At 38.4% G+C, this 22,022-nt stretch overlaps 1 protein-coding gene across 2 annotated transcripts in view; it reads right to left on the bottom strand.

Moving 5' to 3' along the window:
• The window catches only part of MLLT3 (MLLT3 super elongation complex subunit), a 302,423-nt gene extending 281,180 nt beyond the window's left edge, over positions 1-21,243 (bottom strand). Inside the window, exons 1-2 of one of the 2 annotated variants that reach the window (XM_064290449.1) lie at positions 21,009-21,243; positions 19,412-19,592 (exon numbers count right to left, since the gene is read on the bottom strand). In XM_064290449.1, coding sequence (XP_064146519.1) covers positions 19,412-19,592; positions 21,009-21,020 — 193 coding nt within the window. In that variant the 5' untranslated portion in view covers positions 21,021-21,243. Of the gene's footprint in view, positions 1-19,411; positions 19,593-20,524; positions 20,549-21,008 lie in introns of those variants that run through there. The other variant, XM_064290450.1, reaches the window with a different exon arrangement.
• Between the last annotated feature and the right edge of the window lie 779 nt (positions 21,244-22,022).

The following is a 22,022-nucleotide window of genomic DNA, read 5'->3' as shown; positions in this document are numbered from 1 at the left end:
TAAAATGTTCCCCCCTCCTATAAACACACAAAGACATGAACTACAGAAGTAAAACAATTCCGCAGCATCCTGGTGGGGTTTTTACCCCCAAGAGAACTTAACATGTCCAAGTACTTAGAATTGTTCTTTAGCTCTGTGGGTCAACTAGGCTTTTTTCCCCCTCTCGCATATGGCTATATTACCCATTCTCAGTCTCCAGAAGTTACGAATTACTCTGCTTTCACAGAAATTTTCTGATTTATTAGAATAATTTACCCCATGGGAACTTACTGGGATGGAACGAAAGTTCAGCTTCTTGAGCACATAAATAACTACACAGTGCGGTATTTATGCAGTGTAGCAAAATGCATTCAAGCTAGAAGCTTTGTATAAAGTTAAAGTTGGTCAAAATATCCAATAGAGGAAATTTATATATGGGCAATTGTATGTTCTGACTGTAAAGTTACAGGACTGTTTCTTACATGGCTTATGAAAAATCACTACGTTATATGCAGAGTAGGTGAGATGACACAAATACCTAGCATATAGAGCACACGCATGTGCTTAAAGTGCCAGTCAGGTTATTTCCTGTTAACCCCAGCAAAAACAATACATCTATTACAAGGAAATAAATGCTAGGTCCTATTACAGAAAGGCACAATTTGGCATCATGGAGGGATAGCAAATGTGATATGATCCTGAAGCCTCTCTAATGCCCAGGGTCTTACAATAAAATTTCATTAAGGTTAATATGTTTGTATGTATAGACAGACAGATACGCAACCACCCAGAAAAACACATCATATCTCTTTTTTTTTTAATTCCTTTCAGTGGCATCATGCCAAATCAATTTTTCCTTAGCACAATACTTTTGGCAGCTCTATCATAATACACCAGTTAAATGGAAAAAGTATCTCACAAAATAAGTAGTTGGCCAAGCTGTGATTCTGCACTAAAAATACTTATGGTATAGTCCCCATTTGTATACGGAAGAGCATTTCAGATACATGCATAAAAAGTAAAGACTACCTTTGCTCCCAAAATCTCCCTTGTTCCTCCTTCTCCCCTTCTCCTCACCACTTGCAAGAATCAAGAACTTTTAAAATATTAATCCAGATCTTATTTATGCACTCTTCCATGATCTTATCCAAAGACATACAGCCACATTGTTTTTTAAAAGCTATATAAAAAAACAACTCTTACAAGCAGGGCTTCGAACCAGGATAAACTGGTCCAAAGCCCTACTTATAAGTACACAGATGAATCTTCCCCCTTATAGCCCAAAAAACTTGATAACTCAAAATCAGAACCACCTGTTTACACCTCTGATCTCAAGTACACAGCTTTTATCTCTTATCAAACCTGGCACCCAAAGTTGGTATTAAATTTCCTCACAGAAACATGATTACGTAATCTCTTCAATCCGGCAATACTTTTTCTCTGGAGTCTTTTTTTTTTTTTTTTTAACCAAGGCCAAATGCATTAACAGACAACAAAATTCTCAACATGAGTGATATAAATGCATTAAAAGTAACCTTTAATCCATGCTATTAACTGATTTTATTCTATTTTGGCACGTTTGAAGTAACTCATCTAAGGATTAGTTAGGCTTTTCTACACTTCTTTTTATCAGGACTCTACCATTCTTGATTTAGTTTTGAGAGAAAAGGGTTTGCAAAAACTATAATAATCTCCCAGCTGGAGGTGGCTGGAAAGTCCATTAGTACTCATTGTGCTCTTAATTTGCAGGGAGTCTTTGTGCTCTTCCACTCCTGGTTTTACATGCTGAGCAGTTTTCACTGATAAGGTACTTATAAACCAGTGATTTCAGATAATGAAAAGCCCAGGAAAATTTTATGGAAAATGGCTGTGAACTTTCTCTTTAAAATACTGAAATGTATCTTCAGAGTCTTGATTGCATGAAAATCTTAACCCTGGTAATTTACCTCAATAGTTTTCATGTAAGTAGGCAGAGGCAGCCTTAAATTTTTTAAGAAGGATTATTTTCAAACAGAGAAGGAACCCAAATTTTCAGACTATGAATTCAGATTGAATGGCTGAAGCCTCGGGGCAAACACACTGATTTAATCACATAGCAGTAGGTTTCAAAATCTTGCCCTCTTCAGTCTTAACAATATTTCCTTGCCCTTTAAACCTACAGCAATCACGCAAACACGTTATACAAAAGGAACCCAAACAACATCATAGGGATTTTTAACATTATGAATCAATACCGAGAGCAGATTGCATTGTTTGAATTCTACACTTGCCCAAAGTGAGATTTTAAAGTCAATGAAAGTATTTCATCTGGACTTCAAGCCAAAAAAAAAAAAAAGACACTTAAATATCCAATTATCATGGACTATAAATCAAACATCAATTTTCACAATTCCCTGAAGGCCTTCAGGTACAAAAAGCAAAGTCTAACTTTGAAAAGTCTAAGTTGGAGTTTTCAAATCGGTCTAAATAAAAGCAAACCTGTTCAGAATTGTCATAGTCTAAGACATAAAAGTATATTATCATAAATTGTTCAAATTACTAATTTTCTGGTACACAATCCTTCTATAAATCAGCAGCTCAAATCATAATCACAGAGACTCACAGCGAACGTAGCAAGTATATCCACAAGCATAAATGATAGTGTCTGAAACTAATAGTGTTAAACAATTTCTTTTGTGAGGCCACTGGCAAAATCTACAGCAGCTGTCTAACTCTGCCTTTAACGATCACAGCAAAAGCTCAAGGAAGTGATCCAATATAGCACTGGTCTTTAGTAACCAGGTCGTTTCTATTTCATTTTCAGCCAAGGGAATGGATAATGAAAACAAAATTATTCTTCAGTCGTTAAGTTTACTTGACAAGCTAATTTTTACCAACCTTTTATTCACGTGCATAGCCATAAAAGCCGTTTCTTTTTTGTGTGTAGACAACTATAATAACTTCTAAATACTTGCTACAGTCGATAAACTTCAGATGGCTATCACTTCTATAAACCCACTTATAAAAACTACCGGAAAACTTTTTTAGCTATTCAAGGAAGAGTACTGAGCTAAAAAAGAAAAGGCAAACATTTATTTAGTCATTGCTGTAAACTGTCGAGCCACAGATATTTGATTCTATCAGAAAGAAAACTGTAAGAATCGTATCATTTTATATAGAGACCTAAAACTGTATAATGACTTTTATAAAAGAAAGAAACCCAATTGGAGGAATTTTCACCTAAAACTACTTACACTGTTAAAAAATAAAGAAAGCTTTCTTATCATACATCATCATCTAGTTATCACCAATACATCTGAGACACTTTTAAATTCCTCTGTAGTTTGCGGAAAACAGGTATTTCAGACATCTAACTAATCACATCTTATAGATATTTATTTATTTTAAATAGATGTCCAACAGTCTTCATAATCAATTTCCTTAAGAATGTAAATAAGGGAAACAAAGTAATCAAATCAATGAGCCAACTAAGTTATGTTATCACTCTGGTTAAACACATAATAGAAAGAAGTCATGCTGCATTACTGTAACATTTCCCATTTCAATATTTACGAAGTACAAGTAAATGTAACACATTGTTTTGCTCAAATAAGTTCCCTAAAGGGCAATTTTTAAGGGCAATTTTAATCCAGTATTTTAATTTATAATATCCAATCCTGTTTACTACCACAAATACTTGGGCCAAAACAATTTTAGTTAAATTCCAGTCTGATATACATTTAAACCATATGTCACAGGTAAGAGATACTGATTATAAACATACTTGATATACTTTCTAAGTGTATCCTATCATTTTACACTATCTCAGGTAGGAGAAATATGGCTTCAACTATTTAACATCTGAAAATGACCATTAGGTGTTGGTTTTCCAAATAAGAAAAACAAACAAACAAAAAAAAAAAGCTATGAATTAAAAGACACACACAAATGGAAACTCCTTAATTGACATATTTATGAATGGCTCATTTGTTTTAAAAAGTAAACTCCAAACACTGGGTTAATATGCTTCCAATTTTAGGGATTTAAACCATAAACTGTTCAAATAAAATTAAATAATTAGCTTGCAAGTAATTCATGATGGAAATTCAAGAACGAAAAACTATCTCTGTATATTCTCCATGGCTCAGGAATTTAACTAGTTATGTTCAATATAATACACTTCATGGGTCTTGGAGCCCACTGCCTATAAAATCTCCCATGGAGATTCAGGACCACCCATTGAAAATAGTACAACATTATTGCCTTGAGCAAGAAGCTGGTACATAGGACTGGTTATTCAAGTCTTTTAAATACTATTTTATTGTGGGATTGTGGGAGGTGGGGGAGCGGGGGAGGGGGATTCATGAGTGGATGGGGGAGGAAAACTCAGACATAGCAAGAACAGTAATTTCTATAGCAGAGGTGCCTGTCGTGTCCTCTGCTCCTCAAACCACCCCCCACTTTTAAACAGCTACATAAACAAAGTGATAAGTGCTCAATTTCAGAGAGAATTACATTATACTCCATTTGAACAGGCTACAAAGTACTTTTATTTGAAAAGCTGCTTCTCCTCTGTTATAAACAATTTTACTGGGCACCAATTTCAGACAAGAGAAGATGGCTTGGGAAATGGGAGGTGGAGTTAGGAAAAATTCACTCAGTGTCTTTCAATGCCTTAAATAGTTGATCCAATAAAGATCCTTTAGAGAAAACTTTAGGTCTCTTTTTTTTCTCCAAGTAAGCAAATCATACAGGAGGGCTTTTCTTTTCTAGGGTACTGCACCCTGTCTCTTTAAATTCCAGGCCTGCCCCATTTCCCACGCATTCAATGAAAGCACCACGTTTGCTGGCCTCCAGCCCACAATGTCAAGTAGTTTTCTTGCTATTGAATTTCAAGATTATTCTTTTTGGATCATTTGCCCTTTAGTTTTAAGCACGCCAAAGCAAAAATAATGTCTTTCTACAATAACATAAAGAAAACTCTGCGGTCTTTACAAGTCTAAAGTAGAGAACACCTTGTCCTTTAGTTCCCCTTTCACTGCAAAATATGCTCCCACTTTACATGCTCCAAATAAGGGCTATTTATACACTATCTGGGTCTACCAGAGTTTTGTCTGTGCTACAATAAAATTCTATGAGTATATTTATTTAATTTAGGACCAAATTTGAAATCTCTAACAATCTCCAATATTCAAACCAGTTCTTATTGCTCAAACTCTCAAGTCTTCAGCTTGGTCCCGCAAGTATTATGTTAGAATTTAAAAAAAAAAAAAAATTTATTTTACATATTTGCAATGAAGATTTCTATATAAATTAATTTAATAATAAAAATAGCAAGTAAATATTGTGAGTTGTAGTCATGGTGCCAGGGAGTGTATTTCTCTCATTCTTGTACATACCTTAGTCCTAAAGAAAGGAATCAAGACCATTATGAAGCCCACTCAGAATTCTCTCAAAAGGAATACGAATTAAATAGTTGGATAAAAATTTATCAGCAGAACTAAGTCCATGGAAAATAACATATTTCAAATGCTAGCAAATAGAACTTAAGGTGGCAATTTTATTCAAGTAGCTAATAAACACCCAGATCATGAACATCGATATTTACATTTTACAAACAAACATTTGAAGGTGGTGTTAATTTGATTAAAATTTATGAATTTTGTAAAAGCATCTAATATTAAGGAGAAAACACATTTATTTTGATTTTACATATAGCTTTGCTATACATTACAGCATAGCATATTTTAATGGTTTTTTTTTTTTTTTTAATGTTTAAATAGAAAAAGATGCTTTTCCATAGATTATAATACCGCGGGCTTAATCAGATAAATTTGAGATTGCAAAAAGATCTTTGAGGACAACTAAAATTAACTCCCTTATTTTGCAGAAATCGTTTCTTTTAATTGTGTTTAAGGGATTGTCATATCAATCTATCTGCACTGTATATAACACATGAAGTTACACGTTAATTTTCATTTTTAAAAGCCTCTTTTTTCTACTAGCTTACATATGAGATATTGTCTGTCTTAATATTTAAAAAACATTGCATTTATGCAATTATGCATCAACTCTAACTAAAATGGGCCACTTCTTTCTTACTCCAAAAATGTATTATTATTACCTTGTTTCGAGTATTTTTTATTTTTCATCATTTCATGTTAACTTCCAAATGATCTACAAAGACCCACAAACTGGACATGAAATTAGAGATCCTATTTATTCTTAACATCATCATCATGTGTCTACACAGCATGGTGGCAGTCCTTTTATTTGTAGCCAATTTTTAAAGTCAGATATAGGCTCTGAAAAATTTGTAACTGCACTGCAATCAAGACAAACATTTATTAATTAACAAAGTTATACTTATCAAAACTCCACAGGGAAGAAAAAACTTTTCAAACATTCATAAGTACTCCAAAAACATACACTGTACTGAGCTATTAAACATGGTTGTCTTTGTTTCAAAGAACATCTTATATGAGTTATATATTTATATAAGTCCTTATATATTTATAAATCTGATCATTCTCAGTAATTTTATAACTTCAACATTAACATTAACATTCATTAATTGTTAAGAAAGGTAAGAACATGATGTACATATTTCTTTTTAAGCTTACAACCAACTTATGAAACATCTGTGCATATATTCACAGTAATATTAAAGGAAAACATTCAAAATGACAAGGCGGCTAAAATTTTAAGTAACAAAATATGAAAATGTTCCTTGGGGAAGACATTCCTGTTTATTCTCCAAAGGAGATTACTTCTAGAAAAACTAACACATTTATGTAAATTTGTCTATATGAATCTAAAAATATCTAGTTTTACTTTCACATAAGTAATAGCTGTCATTCAAGAAAGCCTAAAAAATCCATCAACTTTTACAGGTGACAGTAAGAAATTTCCTGATATCCCACCTCTCAGAGATTACCTCTACTAACATTTTGCTATTGTATTCTTTTCACTGATGTATTTTTTTCTCTGTCCACTACCCATTATGGAGTATAGTCACACAATTCTCAAAATGTGGGTAAAGACCAACAATTCTGGCCATTCTGATATAAAGAAAATGGGCTGAATCAACTACTAAAATCAATGATGATTTTAAACCCAAAAAAGAACCTCCACAGACAGACAGTATGTCAAGTAACATTAACTACAAGTTATTGCGTAGCCTTTAAAACATAAGAAAATTCTCATTTATTTGCTCTCTTCTGTAAATTTCTGCATTTGTGTACATCTACATAAACTAAATCCTTAGCTCTGGTCAGGCATTAGACAATTCCCTCATCAAGTTGGAATAATAACTGGGATGATTGTCTCTGACCTAAAAGTTATGCAGCACATTGCAACTGAGCAGTGGAAGGGTACTTTCTTTTCAAAATAAGTTCAACTAAGCATCTGAATTATTAAATAGAGAAACCTTGCATGTTGAGTGATCAAAGATTTGCTATACTTTCTTCTAACCTGTTTATTTGATCTTGCAGGTCCAATTCCCCAAATATTACACGCTACACATAGTTATCTGGTAGGTGATACTTTAGAAAAGCAAAAAAAGTGACAAAATTTCAAAGTCTCACCTAAGTTATATGAAAAAAAAAATGTCAACTTTTGTGGAAAAACCAATGATTTAATGACCTGGTCCAGAAGTTTCGAATAAACACAGGGTCTCTTGAGTTCTTGGAACACTCCAACCTGCAAGCAGTAGCTGACAGTTGGTGCAAATAGCAGCAATAAGATCAGAAATTAACTTTTCAGAACCAAAACTTAATCACCTGTTTGATGAATTACCCATTTATCTTCTACTTCTCCATTATTGTAGCCAGTTCTTTTGCTCATTTCATTGTCCAGTCATTATAAAAAAAAGAAAATTGAAAAAAAAAAAAAAAAACAACCAAACCAATTGCCTTCCAGTCGATTCTGACTCATAGCAGCCCTATAGGACAGAGCAGAACTGCCCCACAGGATTTCCATGGTGTGGCTGGTGGGTTTGGACTGCAGATCTTTTGGTTAGCAGCCCTAACTCTTAACCACTGCGCCACCAGGGGAGATGCAAAATTCCAATATACTCATGGTCATGTCAACATTAGTTTAAAAAAAAAAAAAAATCTTCCCAAACTACTAGATCTAAGAAAAGTGAGAAACTAAACACAGCAGCATGTCTAAAGTCTAGCACGATAACCAATACACAGTTGATATTTAATAACTGGTAATTATTTCATTGTTATCATAAAAACACTAGATCAATGACAAAGAACTCATTCTTTTTTTTTTGAAAAAAAAAAAAAAAACTACAGAAAAAGTATTTCAAAGCTGGAAAAGCCCATAGAGCTTATTCAGTCCAAACACATCACTTCTACCTCCCAGGCCAGGGCCTTTTCTGCCGCATTGCTAAATTTCATTCCTACCAGTTACTGGAATATCTGACTCCTATTTTTAAAACTACAAGGCCAGTTGCATTTCATGGATTACGTAGTAAAAAAAAAAAAAAAGAATAGAGCTGGCCAAGTCCCTCAATTTATGTCTAGCTTTTGAAAAAGAATCTGAAGGATAAAGGAGGAAAGATAGAAGAATTCATTTTTGCCTATTACATAAGCTAAAACACATTTTAGAAAATGTGATTCTCGGCAGACACAATGTTTCCTGCTAAATTCAAGTGGTGGTTCTGTTTACACAAAGTCGATTAGCAGAGGTACAGAAGAAATGACTTTTAGAACACTGAGTAATAATCTACCACTTAGAGGAGTGGAAGCTACTGTCAGGGGATCTAAAACCTCTTTCTGACTTGCAATATCTGCCTTTATATAGCTGCCAAAAACTTTCAATGTCTAGAATACTACCTTGATAAAAAGTATCATAGTATCTACAATGAAAACACAGGCCCTATCTCATCTGATGTGTAAACTCTAATGTAACACCTGAGGACCAACAGATACATAGCTAAGGAGAGGTGAGTGCTAGACTGATTGAAGCATGTAACATGTGCTCTGAGCTCTTTACAAAGAAGTACTTCCCTGTCCGTTGATCGCCATTTTTGTGCATACTTAGGAAAAGTCACAGAGCAAGCATCTCTGATACGACAATCTGGAACTATGGCAATTTTAGAAATAACCTATTCCACTAATACCAACCAAATCCCAACAGCCCAAACTCTCTATTTTTCACTAAAAGTCACTTTTAAACAGCTGCTTATAATACGGAAACAGGGAAGAAGATCAAATGAAGGAAAACATTTTGTAAAACAGAAGAATGTTTCTTTGATTCAAAAAAGCTCTCATTACTCAGCAACTCACGTTGATAGAATATTTTGGGGAAAAGGTGTGGATGATACAAAGCCTACAACGAACCTTATTTTTAAACATTCGAATGTTTTAAATGTTGATCAGAATGAACAGATACTCAGGAATAATCAAACAGTAGTTGTCTCCCCAACACCAACCCTGGGGGAGGTGTAAAACATATCTACAAAAATTCAAAGGTATCATGCAGACTAAATTTATAAGGAGAAACATTAAGAGGTGAGTAAATTTTCCTACTCTCTAGTCTATTATTATTAATTCTTAAGGAAATTGTTAACATACATTTTCCTTTTTTGATATACACACACTATTTGGCCTAATATAACTGATGGTTTCTACTGGAACAAAAAAACAAAATGAAAAACCAAGTTTGGGCTAAATTAAATATTTTAAAGTAAAAAAATTATTTGACTCTGAGAACATCAATCTTCTAACATGGGTAATAACTCTAAATTCCACTGATCATCTTTATGATCACTTATCAACATTATTGTAAATAAATGGGCTCCCAAAATCAGAATCAAGTTAAAGAGAAGCCACAACTGCCTTTAATAAAAAGTGATGATACATTGATTTTATCCAAAAAGTTAATTAACAGCCACATACCAACTAAATCACACCCAAATACTAGCATTATCTTTTTTAGAAATTCAATGATAATAGCCTTCTTCAGGCCTCACCATCGAAAATTTATCACACTTAAAATTAGAAGGATTAGGTCATGCAGCACTGTTTCCCAAAACAATGTTCTGCTTCTTTCATGGAACTGCAATCCTGCCAAAGGAGGGGGGCAGGTTCAAAATATTAAGGGATACCATTCAGCAAAAGGCGCCCCAGTAGCACAATGGTTAAAGCACTAGGCTGCTAACCAAAAGGTCTGTGGTTCTAACCCATCAGCCACTCCACAGGAGAACAATGTGGCAGTCTGCTTCCATAAGGATTTATAGCCTTAGAAACCCTACAGGGCAGTTCTGCTCTGTCCTACTATGAATCAGAATTGACTCAACAGCAGTGGGTTTGGTTTGGTTTACCATTTAGCAACATTTTTTTTCAATGATTTAATCTGAGAGGAAAACCTTAAATTAATAAATAAAATGAATTTGATTTCACCTGAAAGTAGCTATAGAACTTTTTCCTTTTAAACAGTGTCTACCGCGGTTACCACCATTTAATTAAATCCTAAATCATGTCTACAAAAGCAGTTATTGCTGAATAAATTACGCAGTGTTTTAAAAAGTAAACATTTACTATCATTTATTATTAAAGTTATCTTTGCACAGGCACACTTGTGACTCATTGTGTCTACATGCAAGATCGCTTCACATTTCTAGACTTCGGATTAAAAGTAAAACGAGAGGGTAAACAAAGATGAAGAATCTCAAGGGTCCTTCCCAGCTCTAAAAGACACAAGCACCCTGAAGGCAGGATCTCTTCTGTCTCTTATTTACATCTCCCACAGACCTTTCACTGTACCCTGCAAATATAAAGCATGCTGGTTAAGCACTTTACCATGCCCACAAATTATACTATTAAATAAGAACCCAAAACTGGAGAGGAAAACGAAACAGATCAATTATGGCAGACAAAATTAAAAACCTGCATATGGCAAAGATACCATAACTTAGGCTATGAGAAAAAAAAAAACAAAAGGGACAATATATTTTCAAAATAACAAAGGATTAATATCCTGCAATAAGAAAAAAAAAAAAAAAAACGCACACACACCAATAGTTTTTTTTGTTTGTTTGTTTGATTTTTTGTTTTAAGATACAGGATATAAACAAGAAGTCACCAAAGAGGAAACCCAAATGGTCAATAAACATATGAAATGCTCAGCCCCAATAGGAATTAGAGAATACAAACCAAAAAAAAAAAAAAGCCAAACCTGTTGCCTTCAAGTCGATTCCAACTCATAGTGACCTTAAAGGACAGAGTAGAACTGTCCCACAGAGCTTCCAAGTAGTGCCTGGTGGATTCAAACTGCTGACCTTTTCAGTTAGCAGCCGTAACTCTTAACCACTGTGCCACCAGGGTTTCCAGAGAATACAAAAAGATACCATATTTCTACCATATATCAAAAATAAGAAATCTTAAAATAGCCAACACTGGCAAGGATGTAGAGAAATGGTACTCACTCCCTGATAGTTAGAGTATACACTGTCACAACTACTTTGGAGAACAATTTGACAACATCTAATACAAATGAAAACGCACATGCCTAAAGCCCAACAAGAGCTCTGGTGGCAGAGTGGTTAACAGCTCGGTTACGAACCAAAAGGTTAGTCTGACTCCACCAGCTGCTCAGTGGAGACCCTATGGGGCAGCTCTACTCTGTCCTGTAGAGTCACTATGATTTGGAATTGACTTGATGGCAAAGGGTCGACATAGCTCAACAACTTTATAGCCCAACAACTAAAATTCTGGTTCTATATCCAAACTCTTGTTTACTTGCACACGGTTTAACAGGTACAAAGATGTTAACTGCACAAAACTGAAAATGAGTTACATATTCTCTAACAGGAGAATAGAAAAAGAAAACATGGAATATGTTTCTACAATGAAATAGTATAAGAAGAAAGAAAAGGAAATCAACCAGCTCTCTATAGATGAAATGTGGATAGGGTTGAAAACATATTGACTGGGGAATAAAGCAAAATGCAAAAATTACTCACCCCATAAAAATGTTCTGCACTTAAATAGTGATGATGGCTGCACAAACTTGTGAACACACTGAAAACACTGAACTGAATACATTAAAAGGGTGAATTTTATGGTATGTGAATTTTATCTCAACGGAAAAAAATTATTTACCCAGTATGATACACTTCATGTTGATGTAAGACACAAGGTACTATTATTTGCAACAATATAAATGTGCAAATGTACAAAAACAGAATGGAAGAAAGGCTGGAGAGATGAAAGGTAGGGAAAGCATTTAAAACGTTTAGCTAAACCTTCAATATGTAATTCTCTAACATCAAAACAACGGAAGCAAATGTGATAAAATGTAAACATTTCTTCATTCCTGGAAGTGGGGACCATAATGTTTATTATACCATTCTTTGTATTTTCCTGTACTTATTTTTTTCTCAAGAAATCTTTAAAAGGCCATGAATTACTACAAAGGGTATAAAACAGGCACAAAAGACAAACAAATGGCAAATACATACCAACATAGAAAGATACACGGATATATGGTATTACTAATCAAATAAGTGCAAACGAAAATGAGATATCTTTTCATCAAGCAGATTGGCAAAGATTGGGGGTGGGGGAAGAACCTGTTAATTTCTAGTATTGGCAGCCATGGGGGAAATGGGGAGTCTCCAAATCCTGTGAAACTACAAACTGGTAAAATCTTTTTTGAAGGACAGTTTTGTAACACATCTCAAAATTTAAGATCTATATACATTTTGACTCAATTATCTCCCTTCTGGAAATTTAACATTGGGAAATTACTGGAAAAGCCATAAACATGAATGTCAAGGATCTTATTCACAGCATTATTCACAAGAAATTAAAACTGAGAACAGTCTAAATGTCCAAATAAAGTATAATAAACCTACATAGTCAATGCAATACCATAAAATTTAGCAACTTAAAAAGATGATATTCCATAAGGTAGGAATGTTCTTCTTGCCCAGCTCCTGAGAATGTGCTAGACACACAGTAAGAGCTCTAAGAAACACTTGTTGAATGACCTAGCATTCATTTATAGTTAATATTTACATGTAAAGCTAATAACTATGTATATATAAAGATGTCTACCAAAATATTAATTATGGTTATTTGTGAAGAATACTTCAGATAATTTCTCTCTATATTTCTGTATGGCTTGGTTTTTCTACAAAACACATACGTATAAATTAGGGGGGAACCACATTATTTTTAATTGCATGTAAAAAATGGGATATATCTAATCTTCAGAAAGGCTACACTGTACAACTGTGTGATTTAGTTTCCCAATTTCTATGACATCTACAACCAAAGTTAAAAAAAAAAAAGTACAAATTCCCTGTAATAACAGATAAATATATATAGCACTACAAGCAAGAATAGAGAGAACTACAAAATATAAAAGAATAAAAAATTAAAGAAGAGATGAATGAAAGAGACTGGTCACAAATGCGCATATACACATAAAACGAAATGTTTTAAAAGAACATTAATTTGTACAACTGAGATAAGAAAATTTCTCTTTCTACATGGTAGGGTCTTCTTTGAGGAGTAAATACATAACAAAGACGAAATATAAAAGCCAACGGAAAAAATATAGAATCCTATATTATTTCCTTGAGGACAATGTGAAACATTGTTTCAGGGATCAAAAACATTCTAAAATCTTTTCAATGAAGATTAAAGTCCAGTAAAGTTCAGTAATATATCAGGTTCTTGCTTAATCATATAACTAGTATAACTAATTAACACTCCCTCACTCCTTCCTCCAAGTAGCTAAGCTTCCAAGCTTTCTCTCTTGAAGATACTCAGATCACTAAGAGGTTAAAACAAGAAATGTTCTGCATCTCAGAACTGTAAAAGCTGTATTAAACAGTGGGGATCACCTGCAAGAGATGATCAGAAAAAAAAAGAAGAGGGGCCAAGGTTGGTCCACAGAATGACCCACTGGAAGGAAGTTTCAAAGGACCAAGAGAAAGAACAAAGGATCTTTAAGGAAAAATTATCAAACCAATCGATACCCCTGCCCAGCCTACCTCACAAAGTAGTAGTGCTACAGAAGGTCATCTAAAATAATGGATATAAAAGACCTCCGCAAAAATGCAGATAATATATACCATAAAATATACAATGATTCTAACTACATTCAGTTAAACCACAAATTTGGAGTACCCTTTACTGAAAAGAGCTGTTAGAAAACTGTTACACTGTAATTTAATCATGCAAATACCTTGGAAGGTTTACCTTTTCCTCTTCAATTTAATGAGTGTTTTTATTAGCAACAACAATAACGGTTAAAAAAAAAAATCATCTTCTATTTACTAGGCAATTTCTCTGTGTGTGATAGTATGCTGAATAATTTTATGTCAGGGTTCCTGGAACTCCTGAGTCCTCAATACCCTTTGAGGGGCTTGGTGAAATTAGAACTGTTTTCGTAACAACTCTAAGATGTTATTTGCCCTTTGTCACTCTCATGAGTGTACAGTGGAGTTTTCCAGCGCCTACACGGCGTGCGATAACACAACAGAATGAATATACGAGCACATAAGAGAATCCTGTTGTTTTCTATTAAACCAGACATTAAAGAGATTTACAAAAATGTCAAACAATGCCACTCTTCTCACAATTTTTTTTGTCTTAGAAAATAGTTTTTTCACCAGAATATTATTTATGTGTTAACATGTAACAGGTTTATTGTTATTTTTAAACAAAATAATAATTTGTTTAGTGTCTTGTTTTAATGTCTGATACAGTAAATATTAATAGCTATAACTTACACAGAAAGAGCTTTTGGGGGATCCCAATTTTTAAGAGTGTAAAGGGGTCTTACAACCAATGACTTTGAGATAACTGATTTATATTTAATTCTTAACTTATGAGTTAATGGTTGTATTCTATTATCATTTCCATAACATGAGAAAATACACACAGAAGCCACTTGCCCAAGATCACACAAGGAGTATCTTAAAGTCAGCATTTCAGTATAAGTCTGTAATTCCCAACCCGAGCTTTTCCTCACCCTTAAGCAAAAATATCTTTCCAAGATGGTTAAAGATCACTTTTAGACAGCTACATGCTAACCCCTGTTAAAAAGACAGTATTCTATATTGGTTATTTACTCTTTGTCTTTCCATCTTAAAAATGCATTCTCATTTTATGTTTTCAATACATATAATTAACATTTAAAAAAACATCAAACTCTACAAAAATATTCCACCATCACCACCAATACCACAAGCACTCATGAAAGAAAACCATTGATAAATTTGGTGTTCATTATTCCAGAATTTATTTCTACACACACACACAAATATACACTTTTATCTGTATAAACATTTTTTAATGGCATCATACTGATTTAGCAACTTGTTCTATTTCACTTAATATCTCTAAACATCTTCCTGCATCTATAAGTAAATTTACCTCTTTTTTTTATGGATTACCATCATTGAAATGTACCCAGTTAAACCCAAAAACCAAACGCACTGCCTTCGAGTCGATTCTGACTCACAGCAACCCTATAGGACAGAGGAGAGCTGCCCCGTAGTTTCCAAGGAGTGCCTGGTGGATTCGAACTGCTGACCTTTTGGTTAGCAGCCACAGCACTTAGCCACTACGCCACCAGGGTTTCCAAATTAGGATCCCCTACATGGCTTGCTTCCAAAATTTTGCCACCACTAAGACAAGTCCCAAGAAACATGTTGTATCTTTATGTACTTGTGAAGCCATTTCTGTAGGAAAATCCCTAGAAATGAAATTGCTGGGTCGAAGGGTATAAACATTAAAAATGTTAATGAATGTTGGCAAATGCCCTTCAAAAAAAAGTTCGTACTCAGTTTACATTTCCACAAAAGCATGTGAGATTTCCTCCCATAGTTCGGCTTTTAAGTGCCAGCGAAAATTATGGTTTATGTTGCTTCGAAATGCCAAGTAGTAAAGCTGTTCTCACTGGTCATCTTAATTCCATGCAGAACTGTACAAAAATCTTACAGCACTCGCTGAACCTGTCAGTATAATCGCCCATAGGCATTTTCTCCTTAAGTCTTTTAAATGCCTCGGAAGAGAAAATATGCCAGGTGCACACAGTATCTTGCAAATAATCTTCAAATATTAGATACTCTGATAAAAAGCTATCCAAATTATTTCAGGAGACCCATTTAACACAAATCAGAACTAGGCAGCAAAGCTGGGCTCAAACACTTAAATCAGAGTAAAGTTATGTGTTGATTTATTATGCTTTATCTGCCCACTCAAAGGACTAAGGCTTCAAATAAAAAGCTATCAAATCACACCGGTGGCCAAATTAGCTCACACAGAATAATAAGCAACAGACTTTATATTATACATGTCAATGGAGCAGACTGCAAGAGTAAGAATGGCCGTAATTGGAAAGAAAGTTCACTTAAATTCACATGCTGAAAATGAAAATATTAATATTTTAAATGAAATGTTTTGAATGTGACCATTCCTTTCAGTCATATCAGACTATTATAAATCTTTGGTACTAATAAATAAGATATGGACTTTTTTTGCAGACAGACAATTTAAAAATGCAGCATATGCTGCCCTGCCTAATGGATATTCCAGGCTTCACTGTTTCATCAAGATCTCTTTTCTAGGACTTAGTGCTAGTAGATTTTAAATGAAGGTCTCCCACGCAACTTGGTGGCAGAGTAAAACCTCATTAATTCAAATCCAATTAGCTCAATTCTGCAATGGTATATGTAATTCTCATTAGGCAGCAAGTTGAAAATTCTATAATTTCTTCCTCTACAAGTTCTCATAATATTACTTGGAAGCAAAGGAAATCAACCTGAAAATCAAATCACTTTTTTAAACCAAAGAATTATGAACCTCAGGACTCATCCATCTTTCCAGCTGAGCAATTTATCCTCAATTCTAAGATTCCTCTTTGTGAATCTGCTGTTGTATATGGTGTAAGTGATTTCACTTATCATTATTAATGACCATTTACAGCTTAACTTAGAGTACGTGCATTTCTTTTTAAACATTTTGTAACTCAAATTTCTCACAAAGTCGTTTTTGCAGTTTCTCCCATTTTCAGTGGTTAAAACTTTGCCCTATCACTGAGAGTCAACAGCATGGCAAGTATAGCACCTTAAAACGCACAGGGGCAGACTGAGAAATGTCTGGCATTCCTGTTCTGTATTTATGCTTGTCATTTTGAAAGACCCTATAAACCAAAAAATAAGTCCCAGGATTAAGTGACATGTTTGGTGTTGCTTGAACGTACAACTAACTATTCCCAACGAACAGAGAAACATTCTCTTGCGAACTGAATCATGTGTAATTACAGTATGACAAGGTCTCTCCTGGGCTATGTAAGCTGGCATTTTTCCCAGGACTTGTCACATCATGGAAAGCACACATACAAATAAAAATCCCAAAATAAACACTTTAAAACAATGGCTTACAGGCTGCCTAAAGAAACTCCACGGTTGAGAATAAAAACTGAAGAGTGCAACCAACAAGCAGACATCTCTCACTGGTGATATGTCTGAGAAGAAATCACTGTTATCAAGTGGCTTACCACGCCTAGCAGCAACTCCCAGGTGTGGGCTGTGTGAACAGCACCCTCAAGTTCCCTCAGGCTGGACAGAAAATCATTAAGTACGGAAAATAAAGGGGATGTCACTGCACACGCCCACCAAAGCAGAGATACAGCTATGAGATGTGGACGAAGTTGATCATCTTTAATTTCATAATGCCCATGTGTTGATTGTAAAAGGGCCTAAACAAAGTTACCTTAAGACCTACATCTTCCGCCAACTGAGTTAATTTTCCCAACACAATAAATGCTGCTTTTTTAATGAATTATATTTCACCTTCAAGTGAATAGCTGGCAAATAGCAGTAATAGTGCATACCAAGGATCTTAGAAGGTGGTTTCTTTTGTTTAAACTCCTCTGCAGTGGCTCTACAGACAAATGAAAAGACAGATTCCGAGACAAATCATACCTAACCTCGCATAGTGACAAAAACGTGACAATACTCATCTTTACCAAAGCTTTAAGGAAATACGAAATATAATATTTCTGGCCATTTTTTTTTTTTTACATAAAATTATTGCAAAATTAAAAATTTTTTCTCTATAGCCGATGCATATTCCTACCCCTTCATTAGAAGGTGAATTCATTTATTAATTATCCAACAAAGCCCATCAAATTTAACTGTTCAAGTTTTCAAGAGGAGCTATAAACCAAACCACTAACGGCAAAAAAACACAATCGTACTTCCCATTACACGAGCCTTGGAAACAAAAATAAGCATCAACCCAAACCTCTGCCACCTCCAAGGCAAACAGCATTTCTCCTTTCTTTATTCAGCTCCTGAATGTTCAATAATTTCCACAGAGCTCTAAGTGGAATGGAATTTATTATGATGTTGCTCTAAGAAACTGCCGGAGTTCTAGATGCCAATAAAGATTACAGATCAAATGGAAGATAACTACTAACCATTGTATGGACTTAGATAAATAAACCTGCTCACAAACAAAGCACCTTATTGTATTTGTACTGTTACCTCTACTAATCCAACTAACATAACCAGACAGTAGCTTCCCAGAGGTTGGAGGAAACTGAAATCCGGGTTTCCTGAACCCCCTTTAAATATCTTTGCAAATGACAATCTGTTTCTTTTTTTCAAAACTGTCCTGCCCTTTATGGAAAATGTTTGGGGCCATAGAGGCTGAGCAGGATTATGCAAACTAGACAGCAAGGCTAAGAACCAAGGTGGGGAAGGACTAAGCAAAAGGCACACAGCACCATTCCTCTAAAACTTAGCTTCGACCTTTTCAGGGACCCTCTTCCCTGCAGATCACATTGCTCACACACCTGGGAGCCCTGCTCAGAATCTAACATGCCATTGAGGGCCAGGAACCAGTAAGCCCCCAATTTTAAATCTTGACAGGGAGAGGTGGGGGAAGTTGTCTAACACAAAAAGTCTATGGCAACTGGCACCCACACAGGCAGGAAGGCAGAGAAGACCCTACAGAGAGTCGACTTCTCACGATGGAACAATAACTACATCCAGTGTATTCTTTGCTAATACACACACAGGTAAATCTCAATTTCTTTAGGAAAAGAAGCACAAGCTGCTTATCGCCTCCAGCCCCAATCCCCACACACCTCCAGCCCCAACAACTAATTGCACCTTCCCCAGAGATCCTGTGGCTAAGCCCAGAAGACTGACGAGGGCTGGCTGGGGATGAATAAACACTCAACACCTGACGGTCCTTTCTCTGCGGTGACTTTCACGGAGCCGAAGGCACGCGCGAGAGGGCGGGAGCCCGGACCGGCGCCGCGTACCCGGGTCCCGAGGCTCCACCGGCCAGCGCGGGGAGGGGGGGCGGGGGAAGGGGGCGGGGGGGACGGGGACCGCTGGGGCCCAGCGATTGTTTCCAGCGCGAGCCAGTACATTTTTTATCAAGCCCCTTTTGTACTGGAGCCCTACCTCTTTTTGGCCTAGGAAAGCTTTCGTGCAAGTGGAAGACGACTTTCTCCACAAAGTGCTGTATGTTACTGTGCTCCGGTCCGCGAACGAAGACCATCCAATCGTGGGTGAAGCCCTCCACCGTGGGTTTCTTCCTCACCTGGGCGCGGTGCCCCAGCTCCAGCTTCACCTGCACGGCACACTGCGGGCAGGGGGAGGAGAGACAGCCTTGAACAACAGGAAGGCGACCGTGTGGCACTGAACATTGCGCCTGACATTTTTTTCCTCCTTCTTGAAACGCACATAAAAGGAAACGGCGGTGCCCTGTGCATCCACGTTTCACGCGCGTGGGCGCGCACACCCCACACCCCCAAATACACCCCGCCCGCTCGGCCCCGCCTCGGGCCCCGCAGCTACACCGGCCCGATTGTAACGGAATGTCACCCCCCGTGTTACCCGGCCGGGAAAGGGTCTGGGGTGGGGTGGACGGAGGAGGGAGAGCACACTCAGCCACGACAAGCACGACAACAAATGCATCGGAAACAAATTAGAAGACAATTAGGAGGCAATGCCGGGGCGGTTTCCCGGCGTGGGAGGGGAGGTGGCTAGGACCCCGGGGGGGGTTCTGGCGAGCCCCCTCCCGGAAAGTACCGCGGCGACAGGCACACGCCGAGGAAGTCTTTGTGTACGTGTGTGTGTGCGTGCGTGTGGAGCGCTGTGCCAGGCGGAATGGAAACTAAAGGCAGCCTCTGCCGATGGGCACAAACTCCCAGGCTCCTACCCCGGGGCTAGTGCACCACAAAAATGAGACGTCACACACACACACACACACACCCCCAGCAGGGAAACACGCCGAGCCATCCATAACTTAAAGCACCCCACACCCCCCAGTGAAGAGCCCCCCACGAAAGGTGAGGCCAGCCTCCCAGAGCCCCCGCCACATACTTCCAAGAGCCAAAGTGGCCCCAAAGTACCTCCCACCTCCCCCCCAAAATGAGATGCAGCCAGGCAGCGCGGCGGCGGACCCGCGCCGAGCCTCGGCTGCGCAGCGCCCGGCGCGGGGGCAAAGTTGCGTGCTCCCCGCCGCTGTCAGCCCGCACACTCCCGCTCGCACGCGCGCCGCGGAGAACGCACCATCGTCGCGGCCGCGGCGCCTCGCGGAGGTGCGGCCGCTGAGGCTGCTCGCCGTGTCCCCGGACTGTGCCCGCGGCTCCCGGCGGCAGCGGCGGCGGCTGAAATATGGCTGAGTTATTATTCGCCTCCTTCCACCGAGGGCGAGTGTGTGCGAGTGCGCGCGTGTGAGCGAGAGCGAGTGTGTGAGTGCGCTTCTTGCGATCGCAAAGAGAGGCGCGGAGGGAGGGAGGCGCGGGGGGTGGCGGGGCGAGTGTGTGTGTGTGAGAGAGAGAGAGTGTGAGTGTGTGTGCGCGCCGGGAGGGGGGCGAGGGAGGGGAGAGGAGGCTGAGGGAGAGGCGGCAGCTCCCTGCAAGCCGTACCAACCTTTCTCTAATTGGAACCGCGGAGCGCTGGCGCTGTCTGGGCTGCGGCGGCGGCGGCGCGGGACGAGGGAGGGAGGGAGGGAGGGAGCGGGTCTTTTATTATTATCTTTGCATGTACTTACCGAGCTAGCCATGCCTGGGGGCCCGGAGGTTTGCTGGGGTGCTGTGTGGTCCCCCCTCCCCCGCCCCTCTCAGCTGTAATTCATGAAGAGGCTGCTATGAATGAGAGCGCGCCCAGGAGCGGAGGGTAGATGGCGGACATTCTCTGCCTTTTTCCCCCCGTGCTCGCTTGCTCGCTCGCTTATTAAACTCAGCCCCAAAAGCAAAAGCAGCAGCAGCAGCAGCAGCTCCAGGGCCAGAAGATGAGATTCCGGAGCATGCGCCGTGGCGCCTGACACCGGGGCTCCGAGCCTCACGGGGCGGAGGGAGGGCGCGCGGGCGGGGCGGAGCGCGCGGGGAGGCCGAGCGAGCGAGCCAGGGGGAGCTCGAAAGAGCCAATCACAGGCTTCCTCCCGAAACCCCGGCAGCCCGCACCGCCACCGCGGAACGCCGCGCTTAAAGTAACAGGTTCCTGCTGGGGGTGGGGGGGAGCGGGGAGAGGGGCGGGAAGGGGGCGCCGGAGGGTGAGAGCGGCCAGCTGGGGAGCCGTCCCAGCCCCTGAGTAAACTCCGCTAGTCCTACAATAAAAAACGGATTAAAACTGCTGGAATGTAGCCACTGCTGGAGCCCCCAGCAGCAGCAGAAGGGTGTTAAATCAAGTCTTTGGCGTTAGCTCGTTGGGGGGAGGGGGGGGGAGCGCTTTCTTTCACTTTCTTCCACGTATTTTTGTGGTTTTTTACTGAAAAGGCAAGAACTCACACCCTACGAAACTTGTTTGTAAATGTGGCATTTCTCTTTTTCTTTAAATAAGCATCAAAATAACAATCGCTGAGACCGTTTTAACCAGAGACAATTCCCCGTCCCCATCCGCTCACAGGCACCCGCCCACCACCCCATTCCCCTCCCGCTGCCACCGCCACCAAAAATGTAAAATGAAATGAACAAGAGAGAAACAAGAATGCCATTTCCTTCCAAGGGAACGCCTCCTGCGTTGGTAATCCCCGGCTGGGAGGCTTCACAAAGCGGTGCCCAGGTGA

The sequence above is a fragment of the Loxodonta africana genome, chromosome 9, assembly GCF_030014295.1.
Source record: "Loxodonta africana isolate mLoxAfr1 chromosome 9, mLoxAfr1.hap2, whole genome shotgun sequence".
NCBI classification, from domain to species: domain Eukaryota; kingdom Metazoa; phylum Chordata; class Mammalia; order Proboscidea; family Elephantidae; genus Loxodonta; species Loxodonta africana.
Note: the sequence above shows the minus strand (reverse complement) of the source record. Positions and strands in the feature narration are given on the sequence as shown.